The sequence below is a fragment of the Rattus norvegicus genome, chromosome 17 (genome assembly GCF_036323735.1).
Source record: "Rattus norvegicus strain BN/NHsdMcwi chromosome 17, GRCr8, whole genome shotgun sequence".
Classification (NCBI taxonomy): Eukaryota; Metazoa; Chordata; class Mammalia; order Rodentia; family Muridae; genus Rattus; species Rattus norvegicus.
Window position 1 is genome coordinate 88,740,321 of NC_086035.1, and position 26,960 is coordinate 88,767,280.

The 26,960-nt window shown below is 41.7% G+C and overlaps 2 protein-coding genes across 4 annotated transcripts in view; one reads left to right on the top strand and one right to left on the bottom strand.

The window, feature by feature from the left end:
• The window catches only part of Rps8l1 (ribosomal protein S8 like 1), a 995,681-nt gene that overhangs the window by 72,738 nt on the left and 895,983 nt on the right, over positions 1–26,960 (bottom strand). The gene's annotated exons all lie outside the window — the stretch shown is intronic.
• Gpr158 (G protein-coupled receptor 158) overlaps positions 1–26,960 on the top strand; it is a 466,781-nt gene that overhangs the window by 54,442 nt on the left and 385,379 nt on the right. For 2 of the 3 annotated variants that reach the window (XM_039095563.2, XM_039095564.2), the window contains one exon: positions 2,192–4,107. In XM_039095563.2, coding sequence (XP_038951491.1) covers positions 3,206–4,107 — 902 coding nt within the window. In that variant the 5' untranslated portion in view covers positions 2,192–3,205. Of the gene's footprint in view, positions 1–2,191; positions 4,108–26,960 lie in introns of those variants that run through there. The other variant, NM_001170326.1, reaches the window with a different exon arrangement.

Below are 26,960 nucleotides of genomic sequence, written 5' to 3' on the forward strand. Positions count from 1 at the left end.
GCTCAGGTCTTTTGATTATTTTGGGGCACTAAATTAATTGTATAAAGGAACAACTAATGATAAATACCTTCCTTTTAAATTAGATACAGAAGACATTTAAATAATTTTAAATGTTCTATAAGTTTCCTAAAATAGTCACTGAGGAAATTACATTTAAGTTTTTAGATAGCTAAATAAATGCAAAAACAGAGAATACCATGACAAATTCAAGAGAAACTCCATCTGTAATTATTGCCACATGTGATATAACAGACTAATAAGCTGAAATTACTTCTACTTAGCATATGTTGCAAAGAAAGATTTAGACAAAAAGTCAGATATTATGCTGGCTAGTTTGATGTCAACTTACCCCTAGGCTAGAGTCATCAGAGAGGATGGAACCTCCAATGAGGAAGTGCTTCTATAAGATCAGGCTATAGGCAAGCCAGCATTTCCTTAATTAGCGATTGATATGAGAAGGTCTAGACCATTGTGGTGGTGCCATCCCTGGGCTAATTGATGGTTATGGGTTCCATAGAAAGCAGGCTAAGCAAGCCAAGAAGAGAAAGCCGGTAAGCAGCATCCCTCCATGGCCTCTGAATGAGCTTCTGCATCAGGTTTCTGCCCTCTTTCTGTTCCTTCCTGTCTTCCTTTGATGATAGATTGTGATGTAGAAATAATCTATTTCCTCCAAAACTTGCTTTTTTGGTCATGGTGTTTCATCACTGCAATAGTACTCCTAACTAGGACAGATATAAGCACAGAATCTACTTATAAGTAAATACAAATCAAATAACTATATTGTTAGCATAATCACAAAAATGTATTAGGAAACCATATATAACAGCTGAGAAAACTGGTTGCTAAGTCCTATCCCAAAAGCCTTCATCCCTGGCTCGCTGAGCAAAACTCTTCTCATGAGAAAAGGATAGCTAGGTTTATCACCATCTAATTCCTTCACTAATTACCAAGTATATAGTGAGAGCCTACTGTACAGTGCCAGCAGTGTTCTAGATATTCAGTGTACCACCATGATTGTGACTGGGAAGATATTTCTTGTTTTGTCTCTTACATCCCAGTACTTAGACGTTGTTATTACTTGATGTGGATAGTGCTCCAAAGACTCTTTCACTGGAAGCTTTGTCCTCAGCGTGGACGTGTTAATACGGTAAAACTTTAAGAGGTGGGACCTAGTAGAAGGCAATTAGTTTGTGGGGTCTCTACTCTCACTAGTGGATGAATGCTTCATGCTGAGAGTCAGTAGGGCTTTGTGCGACTAGATTGTCATAAAAACCCTGTTTAGTCCTCCTCTCGATGCCAATTGGCTTCTCTCTCCCTCCTCAATATATTACTGAGCATCATACTGTCTTCCATGCTCTCCAGAAGGCCATCACCAGTCACCCAAATCAGGGACCACCTGATCTTGGACACCCACTGTGCAAAGCTAAGAGCTAAACAAACATTTTTCCTTACTTATCAGTATATAATGATAGAAACCCAGAATAGCCTAAGGTATTTTCTTGCCAGAACAAAATGATATATAGTACAGTAAGTCTCTTGGACTGGCATGAGTGACACTATTGTTAGTTGGGGACTAAAATAAACCTGGGATTTTCTACATGTGTCTTCTTGAGGAATTCGAAAGTGGAGGCCCACTTGGAAAGTGCAGATGCAACAGGGAAATGTCACAGGAAACTTCAAGTGATACACCCAGGTGGCTTAGGGGCCCTTCCCAATTCTTTAAGGAGCTGACACATCTCTGGAGCCCTCCCTTGAAGTCTGAGCTGTTTTTCATCAATTCCAGTAACTCACCGACAGTGACTTTGTATCCCACACACACTAGGGATTCACTCGTTTTCGTCCTCATTCTCTCACAGTCTACAACACGCAATTCTTGGTCATGTCCCCTCTCCACACATCTTTATTGTCAGAGCTCCGCTTTCATTCTGGCTCCGAAGAAGAGGATTCCTTAAATATGACATTTATTTTTCCTTGACGCTCAGCCAGTAGATGTCTCCATTACTCTCTCACAGCTAAGACCATCATTGGAAGGCCAGGTTTAATCATTTCCTTAACCGACAATGAGGAAGAGAATTTGATAATTTGCCTAAAAAAATGAGCAGATGCTAAGAAGGACACGTTTCCATCCTACGTTCCCTCCTCCCCAGTTTCAGTCAGAAATGAAAACTACTCTCTTCTCCCTCTTTTCCAGGCAAAAGGAAGGGCTGATCTAACTAAGCAAGCCAGATGCCTACAGCCTCCTCCTGCTCAGTAGCCCAAGTTTCCTTCGCTTTCAGCCACCAAAAGCGCCGCTTCTCTCCTCTTTCCCGCCCACTCCTCGCCACCCCTGCAGGTTTCCGAGTCATCAGGGAACACGAGTGGGTGAAAGCAGCGCCGCCGCCTCCTCCTCCGCCTCCTCAGTGCGCCTCGGGTTCAGCACTGGACAGCTCCCGCCCCAGCCAACAAATGGCAGTCAGCTGATTGACAGAGGCGCCGACCAAACAGGGCACAAGACGACTTGAAGCCGCCCTAGAAGGGTTTGGTTGCGGCCAAGCTGTCTCTTTAAACTGGTTTCATCTGAGAGCAGGGAGAGGCAGCGGTGCGGTTTGTGGTAAGGGCTCCAGTTAACCAGCTGCCTGGCAGTCTGGACTCCAGAGACACAAACGTCTTCAAAGAAAACCTGGGTTCCTTGGGACTCGCCGCTGAGCTCGCGGCGTGGATCTGTGTGCGCGCTTTCATCTCGGGGCGAAAGGGTCGAGGAGGGGCCACAGCCAGGAGGCGGGAACGACCTGCCAAGGGTGAGATGATGGAGCAGCGTCTTCAGTGGCCGCGGTGGCAGCATCAGCAGCATCAGCAGCATCAGCACCAGCTCTTGAACACACCTCAATGAGAGCGGCGGTGGAAGCGGCTGAGCAGAAAGACGTAAGCCGGCTAACTATAGCTGCCGGGGATGTAACCTGTTTGGCTCAAGGCTGCGAGGTGCGTAATCCCGAGCCGACCCATTGTGGAGCGGGACACAGCCAGCATTGCCACAGGTGATTTGGGTCTGTGACGGCAGCTGAACCAGCTGGGCCAATTTCAAAACATTCTTATTTTAAAGTCCATCTGGACTGGGCTCCACCTGGAGAAGGAAGCCTCTCCCCCAAAAGTCTTACTGGTGATAAATTAAGGACCGAAATTTACAAAGTGACTCCTCCGGTTATCTCCTCTCTTCTGTGCTAGACAGATGGGAGCCATGGCTTACTCTTTACTCCTCTGCCTCCTGCTCGCTCATCTGGGATTGGGAGAGGTTGGTGCCAGCCTCGACCCTTCAGAACGGCCAGATTCTTCTCGAGAGAGGACTTCGAGGGGGAAGCAGCACGGTCAGCAGCTGCCGCGAGCCTCTGCCCCGGACCCCTCTATTCCCTGGAGCCGCTCCACAGACGGCACCATCTTGGCACAAAAACTAGCCGAGGAGGTGCCCATGGACGTGGCCTCTTACCTCTATACTGGGGACTTCCACCAGCTGAAGAGAGCCAACTGCTCAGGCCGCTATGAGTTGGCGGGCCTGCCGGGGAAGTCACCGTCCCTAGCCAGCTCCCATCCTTCCTTGCACGGGGCGCTGGACACTCTGACACACGCCACCAACTTCCTCAACATGATGTTGCAGAGCAATAAGTCTCGGGAGCAGACCGTGCAGGATGACCTGCAGTGGTACCAGGCTTTGGTGCGAAGTCTCCTGGAGGGAGAGCCCAGCATCTCCCGGGCGGCCATCACCTTCAGCACCGAGTCGCTGTCCACGCCCGCCCCGCAAGTCTTCCTCCAGGCCACCCGTGAGGAGAGTCGCATCCTGCTGCAGGACCTGTCCTCCTCCGCTCACCACCTGGCTAACGCCACTCTGGAGACCGAGTGGTTCCACGGGCTTCGGCGAAAGTGGAGGCCCCACTTGCACCGCCGCGGCTCCAATCAGGGGCCACGGGGCCTGGGCCACAGCTGGCGGCGCAGGGATGGGCTTGGCGGGGACAGGAGCCATGTCAAGTGGTCTCCACCTTTTCTGGAGTGCGAGAATGGGAGTTACAAGCCCGGGTGGCTGGTCACTCTCTCTGCTGCCTTCTACGGGCTTCAACCTAACCTGGTCCCGGAATTCAGGTAGGAAGAGGGTTGGATAGGGCACACACAGAGTCATCTTTTGGTTTTGTAAATAGGCACTCTGGGGAAACACACTTGTCTGCCAGTGAGACTTAAGTCTCCAGCCTTGGAACAGAACTTCAGACTAAGAGAAGTCCAGGCGAGCTCATGCGCGGAGGGGTGACAAATGCCCGGTCTGTCTGCTTTAGGCACTCACGGAAAGCCATTCCCTGGTGTGCAGCGGCAGCGGGGCTTGGGGGATGTAGCAATTGGTCTCAATCCTTCCATAGCACAAGGGGAGAAGGTTAACAACTCTGTCCCCGAACTTTGGGAGAGCTTGGGCTGTGCCCATCAGAGTCAAGAACACCAGTTGTGCGTGTGAGTATGTGTGTGTGTGTGTGTGTGTGTGTGTGTGTGTGTGTGTGTGAGAGAGAGAGAGAGAGAGAGAGAGAGAGAGAGAGAGAGAGAGAGAGAGAGAGAGAGAGAGAACTACAAGGATACAAGGAGTGAGAATTCCTTGAATCTGTCACTTTGGGATAGCCTCTGCCCACTTCCTGTGAGTGTAGTCTGGAGCGCAAGCCTGCTGTTAGTCAGCTACCAGAGCGTGTAATTAAACCTGTGCCATCCCCTGGGCAGTTCTGGCCACTCAGCACTGAGTCACTCAGCAGCAGAGCCATCTCCAGGATCCAGAGTACTCCTATTGGCTTCCCCCCTTCTTCTCTAGTCATCAGCTTTCCTTCCTGGTGTCTTCCTCCTCCTGTTCTCCTTAGGCACAGCTGAAGGTTCTCCATGAGAGTTGGGGAGGGAGGAATCAGTCTCACCCAAACAGGAAACTAGGAAGAGACTTTAGTAGCTCTCCCGATGGCGTCATAGGAAAGCTCTCACTCTCAGATTAGAACTGTTACCCATCAGCTCCACAGTGAGGGACTTCTAGAAGTAGCCTTTCAGGGATGGATGCAAGGAAGGAATGGAGGGGAGGGAGGAGAACCTGCAGAGAGGGATTTGGAGAGAACTGATGTTGATGGGGTTTACCAGAGACCCCGATGGGAAACTGCAAAGAACCAGAGGGGGGTTGGAATTGATATATATATATATATATATATATATATAATATATATTTATATATATTATATATATAATTATATATATATATATTTAATTATTTATTTATATATATTATATATATATATTATATATATATATATTTAATTATTTAACATTTTTGAGATTTGGAAAAAGCGATCTCTCTCTCTCTCTCTCTCTCTCTCTCTCTCTCCCTCTCCCTCTCCCTCTCTCTCTCTCTTTCTCTCTCTCTCTCTCTCTCTCTCTCTCTGTGTGTGTGTGTGTGTGTGTGTGTGTGTGTGTGTGTGTGTGCATGTGCTTGAACATACCAGGGCAAGCAATGGGTAGGAAATCCCAGGAAAGTAGAAGCACTGCCTCCGATGAAGTTGTTTAACCTCGCTGGGCCCCGGGCACTTATCTATCAACTGAGAGAATCGAAACAGTTTGTCTCTAGGGAAATACACAGTCATAAAATCCTGTAGCCTTTATTTCCTGCCAGCTTGAAACGGCACAGATGAAGACCCCCCTTTCTTCTTTGTTTCTGCATGAACCCCTACGTGTGTTTATGGTTCTTTTAAAGATCCTACCTTAAACTACAGCAACTTTCCTACTTTCAGGATAATCTCATTTCCTCCTGGTTCTTCCAGGATCCTAGTAGTAAACGTGTCAGACCAGCTTCAAATCCTTGCCACAGCGTTTTCTTACAAGAGGGCCCAGCAGATGCCACTTGGAGCCCATGAACCATGGCTGTTAGATGATACCTTTTAGAGTCTCAGGATCGACCTCTCTCCCTTCTTTTCTCTCTCTCCTTCTCTCCTCTCTTCTCCCTGTTCCCCATCTTCCCCAACTGGCTCTGTCTCACTTTTGCTTGATGTTAGTCTATGTGCTGTATACTTGATGGTAAGTTCTGTGTTGACTGCTTGGTATGACTATCTTGGCAACTTTTTCCAGCAGTCTTCATAGTTATGTGTTATTGTTTTCTGTATTTTTGAATAAGGGCATATGGAACACGGAGGGGCTAAGTTTTATGACTGATCATACAGTTATTAAATAAAGGAGTCAAGATGCAAGCTTATGCTTACTTTATGCTTTTAACTAGTATGCAGTTTCCTAAAGATGACTTAGTGAGCTGGAAGTAAGCTTGCATATAAATGGTATTATTTCCAAGGGCCAGATGTAGGATGAGGACAAAGACCATTTGGATTTAGAACTGCTTCTCTCTCTCTCTCTCTCTCTCTCTCTCTCTCTCTCTCTCTCTGTCTCCCTCCTCTATTTGTCTTTTAGTCTGCCCTGTTTTTTTTTCAACTACCCCCTCTTTCTCCCACACTTTGGCGATGTAACCTGGGCACAATACACATTAGCCAATTATTGACCCACATTTCCAGCTCCTAGACTATTTTTCTTATGATCAGAAAATGTATGTTGTTTCAATGTACCCAGTACTTTCAGCCAGCCAAAGTGAAAGACTGAAGAGGAAAAAGGGTCCAAGCTTGTGAGAAGGACGTATTCCTTGACTATATTCAGTAGAAGGTTGTTTCTTTAAATTCTCCTGTATTCACCACTGTTGTTCGCTAAGGTACAAAGCTAGCCATTGTATGTCCGGATGCCTGCAGAACCTGGTCTGTCTCAGGAGATCCACAAAGAGCAGAATCTATGACCTTGTGAGCACTGCCTGCCCCTCGGGTGGCCTCCACCCTTCAAAGCCATACTGAAGCTGTAAAGAGATGTTCACTGTGGAAACTACAAGAACCATTAAAGGGATTAGGTGGTTCTACCTCTTGTTTCCCAAGGAGACAGAACTAGACAGACGTCACTTATCCAAAAGTCATGCATATTGTTTGTGGCAACAACGGAGCAGGGCCACAGACTTCCTTTCAGAGTTTAGAGATGTGCATTAGGTATAGCTATGACATGTTTCTTCAGCTCCAAGCATTGGAACTGGTGTAGAATGGGAACCACTTTTGCTAAATGTAAAAATATCTTTCTGGTGGTAGCCAGATCTATCCAGTACTTGGGATATGTTCAAGATATTGAAATGATTGTTGATATTATTATATAACTGTATATATAATATATAATATATTTGTATACATGCACACATATATATATAATATGTTTTGTACTAAATCTTAAACCCGGGAACTTTCATGGGCTAAGTAAAGTGCTTTACCACTGAGTTACACCCCTGAATTTAATGGAAGGAAATCAGGACTAATTTGGTTTTATCTCACTTTTAAGTTGAGGAAATCGAGAGGCCAAGAACTAAAGAAATTTCCCAGAAGTGATACAGCTCTTCCTTGCTAGTTCAGAATCGACATCACTGGGTCAGTTCTAGTTGAACACTTTATACTGTAGGTTGGATGCTCTATATGACCCACTGCGTTTACTTCTTAGAATTCTTTAGTATTTACAATTTCAGAAAAGTTAAATAACATATTCAAGCCATAATCTGGTCACTAAAGCTCAAATCAAATTTCTATCATCCACCAGGATGTCTGCTCAGTCTCTGAGTTAACACAACGCTCTCAACTTCTTCATCACTGTTGTTGGTTTCTCTTTTTTTTTTTTATTGTTTGTTTGTAAGATAGTATTTGCTGGAGTTGGTATATTTTCCATGAATAAATGATATACATTTATTCTTACTGTACTGGGTACATTGAAACAACATACATTTTCTGATCATAAGAAATCAAGTATGTTATGTAACGAGAAGAGTGCTACACAAGAGTTAGCCCTTTGCTTCAGTCCTGCTTTTGTCTTAAGCTGGGCTGCATGACCTGTCTGGAAACTAGTTTCTGCATCGTTAAAATGTAAAGTGGGATTGATGATTTCACATGCTTCTGCACACTTGGGATAGTAGTTCCCAAGTGGCTTATCCACACAGTAGACGTGTACCTTTGGAAACTGGGGTGATATAAATAAGTCCAGGACCTTGGAGAAGCGATATTGTCATGCCGTCTTCATGTGCTCCGATAATGCATAGAAAAATCTAATCAATGTGTACAATGTCAGGAATGTAAGCTAATGAAAGGAAATTCTACTTCAAAATAAGACTAAGTGTGGTTTGAGTTTCCTGATCTTGAAGGAGCCCTGAAATATATCATAACCCAGGATGGAGTTGTTCCACAGATTTCTAACCCCAAAGCCTCAGGGTATCCCTCATAGACTTCCTGGAGATTACAATGTCTTCACATCTTGGGGCTCTATATCTACAACTTTAAAAGGCCCTATTTTCGATTTACCATTATAGTTGCCTATTAACTATCTAGAAGAAGTATTTCTTGTGATCCCAGAGAATCTTGCCATTTTCTAGAAAAAGTGTTTGGATGTACCTGTGAGACAAATTGCTACATAAATAACAGGAGTGGATGCTTTTATAATTCTCTACTCTCTAAAGAGGGTAGTAGCCCCCCCCACCTCCTGAGACACTGATAGGACACCCTTAACTCCTGCATGAGCCAAGTGTTATTTTTAACTTCAGAACATTTCTGTGGGCAAGATGGTGTCTGGGTTTAAAGGCTTCTTCTTTCTAGTCTTCGATGCGACTGTGTTTTACGATTATATTTTAATGTCCCAGCATGCTACGAGGTATGCTGTTGATGTGATTTTGTGCCTAGTTGGTCAGCAGCCTCAGGACTCGATCTGTTTTCTTTCTTTCTTTCTGTTTGCTGTGTGAAAGGACATCTGGGCTGAATACAGCACATTGCAGCGCTGGCAGCAGTGGCAGCTTGAGAGCTGTTATATATAAGTGGGAAGCTCCCTGTTGCTGGGCCTATGTTCAAAGAGCTTGAAGCCAATGGCTATTTAGCTTCTCCTTGGTGAGATAATGCCACACACTGCCACACACAGTGCTGAGGCTTGCTTTGTTGGACTTTTAGCCTTGTCTGACTTTTAGCTTTTAGGAACAATTTTTACCTATGTACAATGTCTACTTCAGTGAGGCACATGTTCATTTAACTAGAGTTTATTCCCATAGGAACAACCCTGATCTGCAGAAACATTTAGGTGGATGACTGTTCCAGAAAATACTTTTTTGAGTTAGAGGATTAGTGTATTAGGCTGAAAGTTTTCCACAGTCCTCACTTCACTTCCTAAAATGCCAAATCTAGTGTGGGGATGTTGATGGAATTGCTTTTTCATACCTGAGACTATTGAAGTGCCTCAAAGCAATCACAGGGTGTCTCTAGTTTTATTACAGCAGAGTTTATGGGAAATACAGACAGACTGATGCACAATTTATCTCCAGTATTAAAGAATTTAACCCTTTCTTTTGTTCAAGGAGGGGCAGTCTCTCTGTGTCTCTCTCTCTCTTTCATCTTAACTCACTACACACACACACACACACACACACACACACACCACACACCACACACACATACACCACACACACACACACACCACACACCACACACACACACACCACACCACACACACACATACACCACACACACACACCACACACCACACCACACCACACACCACACCACACATACACACACACATACCACACCACACCACACACACACACACACATACACCACACACACCACACACACACACACCCCTTAACATACACTGTCATTAAATGTAAAGCCAATTTCATATAAACTAAACAAGTTAATTCACTCATTGTAATGCCTCTTATAATTTATCCCCATCTAAATTTATAACTAAAACAAGGCATTAAACATTGTTAATCTTTTCAAATTATTGAAATACAGAATATCCATAACTTAAACTGTTGCAAGTTTTACCTAGTTTTTTCAACATGTGTACATCCTGTGCAATGTCTGTAGTTTGCTACATCATTATATAAAGAGTTGCATACAGTAACATGACACATGGCCCTTATTTGAGAGAGGAAAAGGTGGGACAGTAAAGAATTATATATGCTATCATTCCTACAATGTGCCATTCTCACTTCTTAGTGCTTCTTAAATCAAAATGCATTTTGCAGTTAAGGCCATATCATTTTCATTTTTCTTTGTTCGGATGCACTAAAAATACTGAATCTTAGAATCAAGGGCATCTTACCTTTGATGAAGGATGATACCAGGGAAGAGAAAAATACACTCCAAGTTCTCTCAAAAGATAAAGCTCTATCATCATTGGTAGAGAACAATGTATATATGCAACATGAGATGTAGATTTTCCTCAGCACTTTATGTGGAGTAGACTGCCGTGTATCTGTATCATAATTTTGTTTAAAAAATGCAGAGATAGCTCAGCATTGGAGCATATGCTGCTCATGCATGGGACTAGTTCCAAACACAGCTGCCTGTAATCCTAACACTGTTATCTGACCTCTTTGGGTACTGCACTCCTGTGAATATAGACACATAATTAAGAACAACAACAATGGTGGTTCTAAAATAGAAAACCACATCCCCTCCTCACATATATGAGATACATAATATACTACAGAAGCTTCCAGAATAGGCTAGGGAAGTACGATTAGAAAAAAAAAAAACAACTGGGGTTGGGGATTTAGCTCAGTGGTAGAGCGCTTGCCTAGCAAGTGCAAGGCCCTGGGTTTGGTCCCCAGCTCCGAAAAAAAAAAAAGAAAAAAAAAAGAAAAAAAAAACTTTCCCATACTTTCTGGCCAAGTATTTCATTCACGTGATGGGAAAATATCCTAAACACTGAGGAGAACAAAGGTCCACCAAGACACTCTGTGGGAGCAGTCAGGCATATCTCAGAATATTTCTGAAGTGCTTCACTTTTTTTAGTGGAAATAAACATTTCTTGCATCATAACATAGTGAGTTTTGGTTATTGATAATTTAACATTATTCCTGTATTGAAGAATGTTTTCCCTCTATTTTTGTTTTTTTGTTGCCTGGAATACAATGAAAAGTTTAGTTTTCCAGAAAACACTTGATGCCTCAGCTCACTATGTAGATCAGGGTTTCTTAGTCCTGGCACAATTAAAGCTCTGGGACAAATAACTCAATTCTGTGGGGCTTGTTTTATTAATGTTTAAGTCTTTAGCAGCACTTCTTGTCTCTATCTGCTAGACTGTGGGGCAGACACCCCAGGTTGACAAACTGTTTGAAAGTCACTGATATAGATGACATATGCCATCCTAAGACTATGATTTTTTAAATGAGTCAAGGAGTCTTATTAGATGCGTACACACATAGACAGAAGTATGTATGTATCTGTAAGTGGCTATACTTGTGCATACGGAAATACATAGATTTCTCTAGCCTACATTTCTACATTATTCAAATTGAATATGCAACTATAGAAGAACATGGGAACAAGGGAACAAGAACAAGGGAAGTTTGATGATCAGTTACATATCAGTGTACACTTACATAATCCCAGACTATCTCAAAGATTCCTTGATGGTCAGTTAAGTATCAATGTACACTTATAGAATACCAAGGTTCAGACTATCTCAAAGATTCCTTGATGGTCAGTTATGTATCAATGTATACTTACATAGTCCCAGGCCTCAGACTATCTCAAAGATTCCTTGGTGGTCAGTTACGTATCAATGTACACTTATATAATCCTGGGGTTCAGACTATCTCAAAGATTCTGTGCAGATTCAGCTGCTGAGCATTGCTTTCTACTTAGGTTTTATGTTTAGCATTTACCATTAAAAGATGTAGTTTGAAAGGGCAATATGTGTGTTTCTATGAGTGCTTAGGAGAACAGAGGACTGGGATAAAGAGGGGAAAGGAGGAGAGAAGGCAAGGGAGGTGAAACAACTGGGGACGAATAAGCAGATGAAAAACCATGAGTTTAGGCCACACCAGGATGAACAGCACAGGCCCCACTGTGGTATCGTTTGATTGAGAAATTTCAAATTTGGATGAAACTGAACTATTCTTCCCTAGAAGGTCATCAAGGAGTCGAGTACCTGGAGATTTTATTGTTATAAAGATAAGCCGATCCTGCTTTCATTTGAGAACTTCATTTCAAGAAGTTAGAACTATTATTAGGCTAACACAGAGCTTATCGAGGAAACCTTAATATCTTGAAATAGTTAGAAAATATTCTGAGCTGGAGCTGTTGCTTGGTGGTAGGGCTATTGCCTTGTGTGTTCAAGGATGTGCTGTTGACCTCCAGCACTGTGATATCTACACTCCCGTAATCGCTCGCCTCCTAAGGGCTCAGACGGCCTGCATTCTAGAAGTTGAGGATGCCTTGTGCCTCTGCCTCCTACAGATGCTTTGCATATTTCAGAGACACAGCATGGAATGGTGTTTAGGAGGAGGGGTTGAGGATGATAAGTCCAGGTTTGAATCCAAAAGTTTTCAGTTCACTTCTGTGTGACATTGGCAAGGTTATATAATCCCTCCTGTGGTTCAGTTCCATTATGCAAAAGGTGTAGGAAGTAGGATATCCTTATTGTTATTAAGAATGAACAATCATCTTTCACATCATATCATATCACATCACATATCATATCATATCATGCCATATCTATCATATCTGTCTGCCTGCCTGTTGATCATCTAATTATGATCTTTCTATCATCTATATTTAAGAATTTCTGTTTGTATTACTGTTCATTTTAAAAATGATATTCTAGATAATGAATGCATGTTCTAGAGCTATAGAGAATATATGATGGTAAAAAAAAATCCTGACATCGCTGATTTTTTTTTAGAACTGGGGTACATAGTTGGCAAATTAACAAAATTAAAATAGAAACTCTTGATGGAAAGAAGCGACACAGGTAAACAGTGCCCTTCCACAGAGTTGGGTACGTTATACACTGTACACTGGCTTCCTGACACAGAGGAAATGGATAGGTGAGTGGGATTAAGAATGTCCGCACAGAAGGGTTGGGTCCCTGAATAAAGAGCAAGGAAAAGTCTTGTTGAAGAGATGAGCTTAACTGAGAAGTGAAGAACAGAAGGAGATGTGGCCACCATGCACAAAAGAAGCCCTAACTCTTAGTGTCATTTGCTCAACAGTGGGTCTGACTTCTCCAGAAGAGTTTTGGTATCTTCTGTCCTAATATAAGAGAGACCAAGCTAAGACACAGTCCTGAACAAAGGCCACACTCTATATATGAATGGCACAGCAAATATGGTAATAGGGAATGAGAACAAAAAGTTCCTCAACTTAACCAATCTTTCATAGGAGCTTCCTGAGAGAGTTACTTTTTTTATATTATTGACTCAGAGCAGCGTACAAAGCCACAGTAGCTCTTAGAACTCTATACTGCTTATTGCTTCCAATGAAGATGGTGGTTGGGGGGCCATTGCTTTTAACATCTTGCTTCTTTCAGAGAATGGTCTTAGATTTGGTCACCACCCCTGTTCTCTTATGTTGTTTTGTGTTAGAGGCATGACTGGTTCTACAAAGGAAAAAAGTAGGAAGCATTGTGAAGTCAAAGCTGTCTACTCAGCTGAGCTTGTAGCCAGGAATTACATTGAACATCTGAAGCACAGTGAGGTTGATTACAATGTTTTTCTTGGAAGTCAGTTAAATCTGAACAGCTTGAATATACAGTATGGAAACAGAATGAGCACATACTTATAAATGATCTCAAAGCACATTTGTGTTGGGCAAGAGTTGGATCTGTAAAGACAAGCCTTTAACAGACTTTCTCAGAAGAAGCCAGTCTTGGACCATGAATTTCCAGAGAGAGGCAAAGGCCCTCAGACAGGACTGAGTCAAAAGTGCTCTGGGAAGAGAAGGAAAGACAGTGTTGCTGGCCTGTAGGCAGGTAGATAACATGACACAAGATAGTGTGATGTACACAGAAATTACTCCATGAAGAATCAGTGTGGTAGGGCTGGAGAGATGGCTCAGTGGTTAAGAGCACTGACTGCTCTTCCAGAGGTCCTGAGTTCAATTCCCAGCAACCACATGGTGGCTCACAACCATCTGTAATGAGATCCGATGCCCTCTTCTGGTGTGTGTGAAGACAGCTACAGTGTATTTATATATAATAAAGAAATAAAATCTTAAAAAAAAAAGAGGTAAGAATCAGTGTGGTAGTGATACGCAGACATGTGACATACTGTAGAAGGCATGGCTCACGGAAAATATTAGAAAGTCCAGAACTGATAAATACACAGGCCCTTTTCTTCAGGGGAAGAAAATGACTGATGCCTGGCCACCAGAATGGCTGGAGTGAAAGTTATCTAAAACCTGGCAATCTTTTGCTAGACTATGGAGCCAGTTTTCCCCTGAATCTTCCCAAATCCTGAGCATTGTTTAGGCCCTAATCTTGAGCTCTATCTCTTAGTGAATAGAATCCACCTTTTCCAAAGGGGTCGTAATATTTTGTACTCTCCATCAACGCAATACACTTTAATGTTTATAACAAATCTTCTCTCCCTAGCACTTATCCTGATCATCAGTCAACAGAAATCATTCTTATTGCTAAGGTCTCACTCAGGTACTTTGCTATGGAAGAGATAGGTTTTGCGAGGGAGTTTCAGTGTAGCCATCCCTGAAACACGGTTGTGATAGTTGTCAAGTGTAGACTTCCCCAGATAAACTGGGAGGTTAGACTCCGGAAGGTTTTGAACTAGTATCTGCTGAAGTGGTATTGACCAGAGTTTCCTGATTTACCTCACATGGATCATTTTCCCGCTGACTAGGATACTTGCCGAGACCCAAATGGAGTCCTGCTTAAGACTCTCTGTCCCTCTAGTACCATGGAAATGGTGAATGCATTTTCATCTCCCACCCCTTATGATTTCAGGGCAGAGCCTTGTTTTAGTTTGGCTTTAAAGAGAACCCCTTTCAGTTTTGGCCACGCTGCTTTGGTTAGACCTGGGAGATTGGGTTTTCCATTTTCTCCAATAGAATTGCAGTGAGAGATATAAGCTGATTCATTTTGCCCTATTCTCGAATGTGATTGTGGGCATTAGACAATTTGAAATGTAGGGGAAGTACAGATTAAAAATCGAGAATTACTTTTTAAACATTGTTTGGCACCTATGTTGCTTCTAGGCTCAAGCCTATAAGATAGAACACTTCTTTTCAGACACAGAACAAGAAGATAAAAGGAGAGGTTCAGAAAGGAGACAGAGGGCCAGGCTGGGATGACGTCATGCAGATCCCAGCCCTCCTTCTAGCTGGTTACTTGGTTGACTTCTGAGATGAAGTCTAAGACGCCGAGGTCAGAGGCTGCTTGTAGAAGAGCCAGTAAGAAGCAGAGAGCCCTGAAGTGAAACCATGGAACCTTTAAAACATGGATTTGGAGAAGGTAGAGTCTGCACGATGGGGAAAGAGGTATGGGCAGATATGTTTATAATGGTTGACTAGTGAAATCAGGATTCTTCCTTGGGGTCTTAGTTTCATTAATAGAATAATTTAACTTAAATTGACTCAAATGGAAGCTCAAGGACAATTTCATTTGGGTTTAAGAGAAAACCCTCAGGTCAAGCAAGCTGCAAATTTCAGCATCTGCCTGGATGAGGAGAGCAGAAGAGGCGAAGAAAAGCCAACAACAGAAGCCTGCTGTGTGAGCTACTACATGGCAGCAAGCAGCCACCTTGCGGGGGGAGCCTTAGAGAAAAACATGGAAGCCCAAAGTATGAGAAAAAAAGCATATTTAAGTTCTAGCCAACATCCAAAAGAAAAAGACAGGACAAAGAAAAGAGAATTTGTATCTTTTTGAGTTATAATCAGAAACATGGGCACATGCAACACACTTCAAGGCAACCATATGTGACTTGAGGGTCTACAGTGGGCAGTGGTAATTTGGGGAAGGAAAAATATAGTATCTTATTAAAGGAATAATTTTTCTTCCCATATCTTTAACAAGGCTTGAAGGGAACACATCTTCCTAAGGACGCTCCTTCCTGTTGCCTGTCCAACTGGAATGTTAGGTCTCCACTCTGGACAGAAATTCTATTCTCTTGACTAGGAGTTTCCCTTAATTAGAGGTTATTGCTCTTCTAACATAATGACTATTAATGATAGAAATTTAAATAGTAGGTTTTAGCAGTAAACACTCATTATTAGTTTTTCTATTGTGACCAACTGGGTTAGCGTCTTTGTACTTCCCCTTTGTCCTCTCCATTGTTTCATTAACTATATATTTAAAGTATTTTCAAGTGGTTACTTTGAATTTTGCCTCTATAATCCTCTGTTGTTTACTTTTCTTCCTTGGCCCTCCTACTCTTGTTTATCCTAATATTCTTATAGAATTAACATGGTTCTTTTATAAATATTTTCCCAGTTTAAGTTTTGACAATTTTATGCACACACACACACACACACACACACACACACACACACACTCACACACTCACACCATATTATGAATGTATTTGAACCTAATATATCTCCTCTTTCTCCTCCTATTGACCCTTGCATCTTCTTCTGAGGGATATTTGCCCTGCTCCCATGTTCTTATGTGGTGTGTGTGTGTGTGTGTGTGTGTGTGTGTGTGTGTGTGTGTGTGTGTATACAGGCCTTGTGCACATAACCAACCACAATACATGATGTATATTCTTGACTGTGATGGCCGTGTCATATCTGGAGGATAGCATTTTTCAGGACTCTTTCCTGTCCTACAGTTCTTATAGTCTTTCTCAACTCCACCATGTTTCCTGAGCCTTGGGATGTTTAGGGCTGTGTACTGAACAGCCATTTTTGCCTTCCACTTTGAGCAGTCGTGAGTATCTGCATTAACCATTGTCTATCACAGAAAATGAGCCTCCATGATAGAGGCTAGGAACATGGGGCAGCGTCGTATTTTTATGGTAAAAAATGGTGTGCTTTGCTTTGTCACCTCCAAGAACTGAAGCTTTCTTTTAAAGAATATTCTGAATTTTAAGTTCTAAATGCATCAACATTTTTTGAGACAATGCATTGCAAACTATACTACATTTAGTTTATATGAACCTGTATCAAGACTTCTTCCTCTAGAAACTCATCATGTAGCCCCAGCCAGTCTTGACTTCAGGATCTTCCTGCCTCAGTTGCTCACGTGTGGGGTTATTAGTTCAGGCCACTATACCCAGGCATTGCTTAATTTGCCCCTTCTGACAGAAAAGTGACAAAAAGAATTATGTGACTTATTTCTAAAGAACCTAGCCTCCCAAGAACTTTTGTCACAGGAACCATATGTTTGCACAAATGGCAATATTGTTTTAGATCTCCTACAAAGTGATTGTCATGGAAATTCTTTCAAAAATATTGACCTTTACGTTTTGATCTAGAACTTTCCTATTATTTCTGTATTTCTTCCCCATATTGCCAAACTTTTTTCCCCAGGAAGGATATATGGAAGGCAATATTTTTGAGTCTTTCTATGCCTGAAATAGCCGTTGTGTCTATGTATGCAAGATTAACAATATAGAATATAGGTTCACGGTCACTTTGCCTTCCAAATTTTAAAGGGGTTGTTATGGTCTTTTGACATCCACCACTCTCACGGAAAGATCTCACTAACCTAACAGATTGTTCTTTATAGCTAATCTTTACTTTTTTCTCATGAAAACCTTTAAGATCTCTTTCCTGAGTTCAGAATATTCATCCTAATGTGTGCAGATATGGGTTTTCTCACGCCTGGGCTTTACTGGTGGGTGGTCCTGCTTACAGTGTGATCTGCCATCGATTTCCTCTTTCTGGAACTCCCATCACTTGTGTCTTTGGCCTCTGGACTCATTTCTGTATTTCCTGTATTATTTTCATTTACTTGTTTTTAAAATTAGGTTATATTTTCTCGTGGTGTTTTCATGATAGTTGGGCTATTGGTTCCTCGGCAACCACCCCTCTGGCTTCTCTTTCCCATTGCTTGCCCACTTTGCTTTCAATGTTCAACTTTTCTCTTCCACTTTAATGCCTCATATGCCCTATGGTCTTCCCTGCCTTGTTTTTGTCCTCTCACGGACCTGCTTCTAGTCTTCTGGTATCGACTGCATTTATACACTTCTATTTGTACATACTAAAAATGAGAAGCTACATAGGAGAGAAAACAGTATTTGTGTTTAGTTTCTTTTCTTTTTGTCATGGCGTTCATTGCAATAGAAATCAAACCAAAAACATGGCCTGTTGTACATGTAAACAAAATCTCTATCAATTTGGTAATTTGAAATACCAAATACTGGTAGCTATCATCTATAGCAAAAAAATTGATTGTGTTTTAAAATAGTAATAGTCTGAAAAGCCACCCAATGCAAAGAATGTAAATAAGGAGAAGGAATATTAGTTTTCTTTTTCTAGGACAGCATGTCTGTAGCCCAGGCAGGTCTTGAACTCAGTAATTTTCCTAGTTCAGTCTCTCAAAGTGTTAATAAATGTGAGTCACTATGCTCAGCTTGATAAATTCTAAATTTTAAGTACAAGAAAAACCACAAATTAACATTTTTCGTTTCTAACTAATAAAGATAAGAGGTTTTAGTTTGATTCAAACCTAGTAAGCTGGTAGAGAACAAAGCATCCACTCAATCAAGTAGAATGGTCACAGAAAAACTAGATACATCACTATAAACAAGAACACATAGAAGCAAAGGTCTCCTGTTCTTTTAGGGATATATAAGTTGTCTTTCTATATCTAAAGATATAGCAATTCTGAGCCTTGAGATCACATAACTGTGTTGCTAAGAAGCCATCCAAGTACAATGACTCGGAGGACACTCACATTGTTTGGGCCAAGCTTCAGCCTTCAAATACAAAGGACCAATGCATATTTTAAAAAGCATTCTATATCCATAGCCAGCCCAGGAATATGAATGAAAACTACATTGAGAGTCTTCCCTTCCACTCCTGTCAGAATGACCACTATCAAGAAAACAAAGGACTGGGAGGCAATGAAGGGAGAGCCCTCATGCTCTATCAGTGGGAGGTAAAGGTTTCAGGCACTATGGAGATCAGATGGGTACTCCTCAGCAAACTAGAGCTCAAAGTACTGTGTAAGCTCTGTACTTTAAAAGTATGTTGGTTTATTTAGTTTGTGTGCATATGTGTATGCACATGTAGAGAACAGAGGATAACCCAGACATTGACCTCAGGTCATCAAGTTTGCCAGCAGATGCTTTTGCCAGCTGAGCCATTTCTCTAGCCCAGTGTCTATATTTCTTAATGATTCTCTCAATTCTATCCTCCCTGTGTCTGTGAACTGATGCCTCTACTTCCAACCTTTAACTTACGATCTTACTTGCACCCTAATTTCCACTCCCCTCTTGATGCTTGCTGACTTTGAGCTTTGTTTTGTAAGTTGGGTCAGTGCTTTCCACCCATGCTCTGGTCTTCTCAGCTTAACTGCCTCCACTCTTGGGACATCATTAGCGTAGTCCTGGAGAACCTGTCAATTCTGGACTCTAATGTTTACTCTTAGTGTGTCTGTCCCATCTTGCACTTGTCATTATGGTCAGATGTAGGAGGAGGATGTAGAGATACAGTTGCTCAGTTGATCGTCTTGGACAAGAGCTCGAGTTCCGCCTTTTGACCAGTATGCCTGCCACCTGCAAGGTATCACATTCTGCTCTTTCACATCCTAGCTTTCTTGTTGGAAAGTCATTTTCCCTTCTTTGCATCCTAAATTTTCCAACTGCTTTTTAGGAAGTATAATGTCAGCCACTCTTTTCACAATATAAGTTGGGGGAGAACAATATTAAATGAACTTTCAATGATGAAGTCTTTAATGATGTCTTGCATAAACACATACTAAGCACATTCAAACTAAACATTTAGGGCTCAAAATAATAGACATTCAGTTTACCTTTGGGCATCTAACCAAAACTTCTCATTTTAAAATCTACTGGGAAATAATTGTGGTTGGCTTCACTTCCTGTTATTACTCATAGATCCAGACGTGTTTGTTCACATGAGCCACATCTCTTGCTGTGAAAAGTTACCACATAAAACTGACCTTTAGACATGAGAAAGTGTTGTGTGAATTTAAAATCTGTTCATGTTGCCATGTGCATGTGATTTGACTTTAAGACCCATATAACTACACGAAAGAGAGCAAATGAGAAAGCAATATACCTAAATATGTCTGAAATATTGCTAATCGTCACAAAAATGGTAAGTTCAATTAAATCACCATGGACTTTCAAGTTGTGGGACAGATGTTGCATATTTTAAGATAGGCTACAGTGTTTGCATTTGTTTTTTCCGGTACACTATGTCTTCTTGTTTTTTCCTTTGCACAACTCAAGAAAGTGTGGCTTTAGATACATTATGTAACCTTTCTGGACCTCATTTTCCTCAGCAATGAAGTGAGAAGAGTGCCCTCTCTCAGAGGATGACTTGAATTAAGCAGGTTAGTGCAAGGGACTTCTCCTCACTGAGTAATCAGTAGCCATAACCAGAGATGCTATAAAGAACACTGTAGGTGTGTTTGTTAAACTGTAGCTTAGAGTTATTTCTGTGAAAATAACCACAGAAAGAAACATTAGTCAGCTCCCTCTGTAAAAACAGCAGACTCAAAATATATTTTTCAGCAGACAATCATCTATTATCAGACAGTAAACCACAGCAATTTTAAAAGATGTACCACATTTAGCTTTCAGAGTGTCACCCACAGACGTCCCCAAATGCAGATTATATTTGTGGATTCAGGCTTGATGTCTGCTGATACCTGACCTGACTTCATTTTATATTTATTGGTTCTCATTAAAATTAAACAAGTCATCTTTCTTTTCTATGTAAAATGGACAGAACTGCCCAAGGAAGCCTTGACCTGATTGTCAAATAGACTTCCCAGAACACTAAGCCAGGCAGATGGCGAGCGAGTGTGCTATGTAAAGTATTGGCAGGCTGCTCCGCACATATCTGCTGCAAAGTGATGTGGTGGAGAACATTTTCCTGCTTTAAGAAAGAGTGCTGTGTAATTCTTCTAGAAGTTGAGGGAAGTCTTCCACACTGTGTTACCACAACAGTAACAAGTCGAGATTGAAACTATGGGCAGTCGCACTGTTGGGAAACAGACTTAAACTGAATACTGACTTTATTGAGGAAAATTTATGATTATGATTATGATTATGATTATTATTACTGCTACTACTACTACTACTACTACTACTACTACTACTACTACTACTACTACACAATAACTCCAAAAAGTGACTTTAAAATAGCTCTTAAATCTGGTCTTCTAAATAAGCAGATCTGCTTAAAAATTACCTGTTAACAGTTGAAGAGATAGAGGTAGCAGAGTTGAATGCAGAGTTGATCTTCTGGATGCAAAATGAGCCACTATTCAATGAGGGGGCAATAAATACTTACCTTGGTGTTGTGTTCAGCCATTTAATGGATACAACTGTATAGCTGTCAGATGGTCTACAGTTGTCTTAGTGTTACTAGTAACATGTCGTTATTTGGTTACACAGGTCCTGTTGAGAGCTCAGATGAAGCTTAGCATCACAATGACAAGGCGCTTTCTACCACTGTGCCACGATTTGCTTCCTCTTCTTCTGTTTGATGGGAGCGTGCTGAACGTGCTGTTAATCGTGATGCTGAGTCCGTTCGCTCTCTCCTCTTCCCTTCACCAAATGGGGTTGGTTGAACAGATGGACGAGATTCACTTTCGGCCACAGGCAGATTCTTATATAATCAAGATCTTTTTTCTTTTCTCTTCTCTTCTCTTCTCTTCTCTTCTCTTCTCTTCTCTTCTCTTCTCTTCTCTTCTCTTCCTTTCCTATCCTATCTTTTCTTTTCTTTTCTTTTCTTTTCTTTTCTTTTCTTTTTTTTCAGAGCTGGGGACCGAACCCAGGGCCTTGCTAGGCAAGCGCTCTACCATTGATCTAAATCCCCAACCCCTGTATTCAAGATCTTATGAGTTAATAAAGATAACAATGCAGTGATGGGAGAAAAAGAGCTCGGAACATCATCAATCTTTATGTACTTAGAGAGCACATAGAGAGCAAAATGACTATTGTCCAGTCTAAGTCAAAACCACTTTTTATTGTAAAACTATGTGGTTACTTAGAAATTATAGAAAATAATGTTTAACCCAAAGGAAAATAATACTCTGATCACCTGTGTCTTAATGGTAAGAGATAATCTCTGATACATTTTGGCATGTATCTTTTGTTGCAAAATGTATGCACTAAGATATTCAATTTTTTTTGAAAATGCACATCAGAGGCAATGCACAGTGACTGGATTTGCATTTCTAACATTTCAGAAATCAAGCAGCACTGTTGCTGATGGATGCTTATTGTGTACATGGACCCTAGGTGTACTAAGAATGCAGAACTTGGTTTTTATGGTTAAATAACTAATTTGACAGGAGCTAGAACAATGAACAGACAGATTATATGTGCTATGCAAGTCCTATCTAGACTTTACTTGCACATGGATAAGCTAGTGTGTTACTGTTTTATCAGTGCTGAAGATGACAGTAGGCTCCTGGAACAGAGAGAGGATCAGTCAATTCGAGCTTCTCAATCCTGAAGAGATCTCAGAATATGGGGTGTGGGCCACGATGAACACTTGCTCATGCAGTGGGTTCCGTTGTACAGGTGAATTCTGAGCCTAGGGACTTTTATAATAAGCAGAAGGAAAGTTTCTCTTTGACTGACATGAGATATCGCATTATCTGGCAGTATTGCATGCTGTAGAATATAACCCTAGACATGGCCTAAATAGAGAAGTCAGGATTTTGCATTCTGGGCATATCCAGCAAGATCCAGGCCTCTCCAACATATCTCTTTTGCTATATAAATATTTGATTGGTACATTTAGACAGGTTATTTTTATTTTTTATTTTATTTTATTTTGCCTTACCGTTGTTCTACTATTGTGGAATTTCTCTTTTAATGCTGAGTTGTGACACAGAGGTTGTAATCCTACTAGCTTTACTTTATAATACTGTTGGAAGATTCAAGGATGTGGTTGGCAGAAAATGCAGGATTTGGTTTTGAGAGGGAGTTGTGTTTTTCGTCTGCATGACTTTGACAGGCTCAGCTTGTTGGAGAAGAATTTACTTTCCTGATTCTGTTCTCTGGACATCACTTTGTGTGTGGACCTATGTGCACATGTGCATGTGTGTGTATATGTCGGTGGAGGCTAGAAATCTATGTTGGATGTCCTCCTCTTTCACTCCTGCCTTAGTGATTTCAAGACAGGGTCTCTCAGTGAACTCATGAGCTCTTGGCCAGTGAGCTCTAGGTACTGTCTCATCTTTACCTCCCTGGCAGAAGAATTATTGATGGATTACCACACCTGGCCCTTTACACAAGGGTTGGGCTCCAAAGTCAGATTCTCACACTCACATAGCAAGTACTTTGACAACTGAGCCATCTCCTCAGTCCCTCAGTTAGCTAATCTTGACGTTATCTTACTTATCCCCTTTAAGCTGTGACTAAGACAAGTGTGCACTGCCAGTGGATTAAATATGAAATCAGATAATAAGTCCTTTGAAACTGGAAAGGACTCTATGAGAATTAATTAAATTTTGCATGTGTGACAGGGCTTTCCCATGTAGCTCTGGCTTGCCTGTAATTCGCTATGTAGGTCAGGCTGGCCTTGACTTTGTGAGTGTAGTCCAGGCTGACCTTTACTCTCTGGTGATAGTTCTGCATTAGCTCCCAAGTACTGGGAAACACAGGTGTACCCTACCTCAGCTGGCCATAACTTTGAAATACAATCTTTAGTACTTGGTGTATTCAGTTCAACGGAACACTGTTTACAAACCATATTTGCTTCGTTCATTACCCACAGGGCCTTTTTTTTTTGGGGGGCCTTGCCTAGTAACCATTATTGCTCTAATTGATTTTTCATTTTCCTATAAGCTAAGTTAATAATGATATTCAATTGCGCATCTCTGGTGAGTCTGAAGTTACCTTTAAAAATTGCTTTCACATTAGCTTTTACTAGAAATGAAAAAATGTTGAAAAGGAAAAAGTCTGACTCTTTTTTTTTTTAAGATACATTTTTTTTTATTAACTTGAGTATTTCTTATATACATTTCGAGTGTTATTCCCTTTCCCAGTTTCCGGGCAAACATCCCCCTCCCCCCTCCCCTTTCTTATCGGTGTTCCCCTCCCCACCCTCCCCCCATTGTCCCCCTCCCCCCAACAGTCTAGTTCACTGGGGGTTCAGTCTTAGCAGGACCCAGGGCTTCCCCTTCCACTGGTGCTCTTACTAGGATATTCATTGCTACCTATGAGGTCAGAGTCCAGGGTCAGTCCATGTATAGTCTTTAGGTAGTGGCTTAGTCCCTGGAAGCTCTGGTTGCTTGGCATTGTTGTACATATGGGGTCTCGAGCCCCTTCAAGCTCTTCCAGTTCTTTCTCTGATTCCTTCAACGGGGGTCCTATTCTCAGTTCAGTGGTTTGCTGCTGGTATTCGCCTCTGTATTTGCTGTATTCTGGCTGTGTCTCTCAGGAGCGATCTACATCCGGCTCCTGTTGGTCTGCACTTCTTTGCTTCATCCATCTTGTCTAATTGGATGGCTGTATATGCATGGGCCACATGTGGGGCAGACTCTGAATGGGTGTTCCTTCAGTCTCTGTTTTAATCTTTGCCTCTCTCTTCCCTGCCAAGGGTATTCTTGTTCCCCTTTTAAAGAAGGAGTGAACCATTCACATTTTGATCATCTGTCTTGAGTTTCATTTGTTCTAGGCATTTAGGGTAATTCAAGCATTTGGGCTAATAGCCACTTATCAGTGAGTGCATACCATGTATGTCTTTCTGTGTTTGGGTTAGCTCACTCAGGATGATATTTTCCAGTTCCAGCCATTTGCCTACGAATTTCATAAAGTCGTTGTTTTCGATAGCTGAGTAATATTCCATTGTGTAGATGTACCACATTTTCTGTATCCATTCCTCTGTTGAAGGGCATCTGGGTTCTTTCCAGCTTCTGGCTATTATAAATAAGGCTGCGATGAACATAGGGGAGCACGTGTCTTTTTTATATGTTGGGGCATCTTTTGGGTATATGCCCAAGAGAGGTATAGCTGGATCCTCAGGCAGTTCAATGTCCAATTTTCTGAGGATCCTCCAGACTGATTTCCAGAATGGTTGTACCAGTTTGCAATTCCACCAACAATGGAGGAGTGTTCCTCTTTCTCCACATCCTCAAAAGTCTGACTCTTAATTACTATGTCATAATTGTCAGAGGAGGAAAGGCAGGGGGCCTGGAGAAGTCAATTGCAGATGAAGAAGAAAGGACCACCTCATGGATGCTTCTGTGAAAGAGTGAGCAAAACAGCATACCATGTACCCTGTACTACTGTGCATGAACACTTGATGCTTTTTATTGTCCACCCCATCAGCAACACCAGTGTCTCAGAGTAGGCTTCTTTGTTCTACATTAATCTCTCTTTTCCTCCCTCCCCTCCCCTCCCCTCCCCTCCCCTCCCCTCCCCTCCCCTCCCCTCTCGCTCGCTCTCTCTCTCTCTCTCTCTCTCTCTCTCTCTCTCTCTCTCTCTCTGTGTGTGTGTGTGTATGTGTGTGTGTGTGTTAGAAGCAAAACCTAAAAGACAGTGGCACTTTGGAGCTGTGTAGAATGCTATCAGTAAGAACAACTCAACATAGAGTAGCCTTCACAAGCTATCACCCTATAGCTATAGGTAGGCTCAAAACTCATATTCACCTTCAGTCCCTTTGTATTGCTTGGTGACTGTTTCCGTAGGTAACTCTTCCATAGGTAATGTGTATGTTCTATGGAGCACCCAGTGCTCTTCACTCTACCTTTTGGCTCACTACATTACCAACTCCTAGGTCTACACACAACTCTGTCTTCCTCCCATAGGCAAACCCTTCAAAGGCAGCCCTCGGCTTACTGTGTGGGCAACAGGAGGGAAAGGAATGCAATGTGGAACCTGACTCTGGGCATGATGGTACAGGTTGGCAATCCAAGCATTTTGAAGGCTGAGGAAAGAGGCCATAAGTTTGAGGCTCAACCCTACCTCAACCAATTAATTAAAGATAAATGTAAACTGAACTATGTTGATTAAATTAAGAAATATAAGATTTATCGTAGTTAATTAGAGCAATCAGCAAACAAAATAGCATATAAATAATATATTTCCTCAGTTGGTTGCAAATGAGAGGAGAATCACAGAAAGAACTGTTTGGAAATGGAGGGGAAATGTCCTTTTTTTTCTACCATGTAACTAGAGGAGAGTTTAGATTTATGATTCGGTTACCTCAAGTTTTACCTAAATTTATTTTTGGACACATCCCTCACCCAGACCCTTTCATCCAAAGAAGTTATTGCTCACAAAACACTCCCTGCCTCCCTTATCATATATCTCATGCCTGGAATCATAAGTTATCCACCCCAAGCAGCAGTCAGCCCTAGACACAAGTGCATATGAGAAACCTTAAATAAACCCAGTAGGTTATATCTATAAATTTATATGTGTACATGTAACAATAATTCAAGAAAAAGCAAATCATAATAAGAACTTAGGTTGGACATTGAACTTTCTACATATAATTCTTATTCACTTGGAAAATAAAATTTAGACACTTAGACAAAGAGATATGGTATGATAATTTTAGTGGATTCTATTTTATTATTTTAATTTTAGGATTAACAGCTCACATTTTAAAAAATAGAGAATGACTTGAGACTGCCCCACCTGGGGATCCATCCCATATGTAGCCACAAACCCAGACACTACTGCTGATGCCAAGAAGTGCCTGCTGACAGGAGCCTGATATAGCTGTCTCCTGAGAGGTTCTGCCAGAGCATGACAAATACAGAGGTGAATGCTTGCAGCCAACCATTGGACTGAGCGTGGGGACACCAATGGAAGAGTTAGGGGAAGGATTGAAGGAGATGAAGGGGTTTATAACTCTATAGGAAGAACAACAATATCAACCAACCAGACCCCCAGAGCTCCTAAGGACTAAACCACCAACCAAAGAGTAAACATGGAGAGATCCATGGTTCCAACTGCATATGTAGCAGAGGATGGC